Genomic DNA, 769 nt, shown 5'->3' with positions numbered 1-769 from the left:
GGGGGGGGGGGGGGGGGCGGGGAGAATTCTCTTTGTGAATAAGAAGGGAGGAATCTTGAGCTCTGATCCCGCTCAGGCAGGATTTGACCTTGTGTTCCTACCCTATCGCCGCCTCTTGCAGAACCTTGGAGATTTTCAGATAGGTTCCACTTCCTTGGATTTGTGTGTTCAAGGGCATGAATTAGGGGACTTCTAGGTAGGCAAGCAGCAGGTGGTGGTGATGGGGGTGGGGAAGAAGCTTGGTGGTTCTAACTGGTGAGCAACATTCTCTTGGAATTGTAAATAGATAGTGGATTTGGGCCAAGGGGTGGAGGCAGATGGTCGTTAGCTGCTCAGTGTTTCCCCCTCCCCTTTCCCATCAGGGGACCCTTGGGGTCTAGTCTCCACTTAAGCCCTGTTTATGTCTGTTGAGCTGATTTTATTGGAGCAGAAAATAACCGTTCACCTCTGCATGACTGTTTTGACAGGATTTACTTTGCAAGACCAATCAAGACAACAAGTTGGACATAGAAACTTTGGAACAGCTTAAATACATTGGGTGTGTTATTAAAGAGACCCTTCGACTGAATCCCCCAGTTCCAGGGGGGTTTCGGGTGGCCCTTAAGACTTTTGAATTAAATGTAAGTTAAAAGTTCTCTCCTCCCCTTTTGTTGTGGTTTTTACATCTCCCCTTGCTTCCCTGCGCATTGGCTTAAATTCCTTCATGCTTTGGATCACAGTGTCCTGCCCCAAGTGGACACATTTCAGCAACCTGAATGTCTGCCTGCCT

General features: G+C 48.4%; 1 protein-coding gene across 1 annotated transcript in view; it reads left to right on the top strand.

Moving 5' to 3' along the window:
* Positions 1-769, top strand: part of LOC102757095 (cytochrome P450 26A1) — a 3698-nt gene that overhangs the window by 2276 nt on the left and 653 nt on the right. The window contains 1 exon segment of the mRNA XM_015557994.1: positions 468-620. Within this exon segment, the coding sequence (XP_015413480.1) occupies positions 468-620 (153 nt within the window).

Source organism: Myotis davidii, unplaced genomic scaffold, assembly GCF_000327345.1.
Source record: "Myotis davidii unplaced genomic scaffold, ASM32734v1 scaffold271, whole genome shotgun sequence".
Classification (NCBI taxonomy): domain Eukaryota; kingdom Metazoa; phylum Chordata; class Mammalia; order Chiroptera; family Vespertilionidae; genus Myotis; species Myotis davidii.
This window is presented reverse-complemented; position numbering and strand designations above follow the sequence as displayed.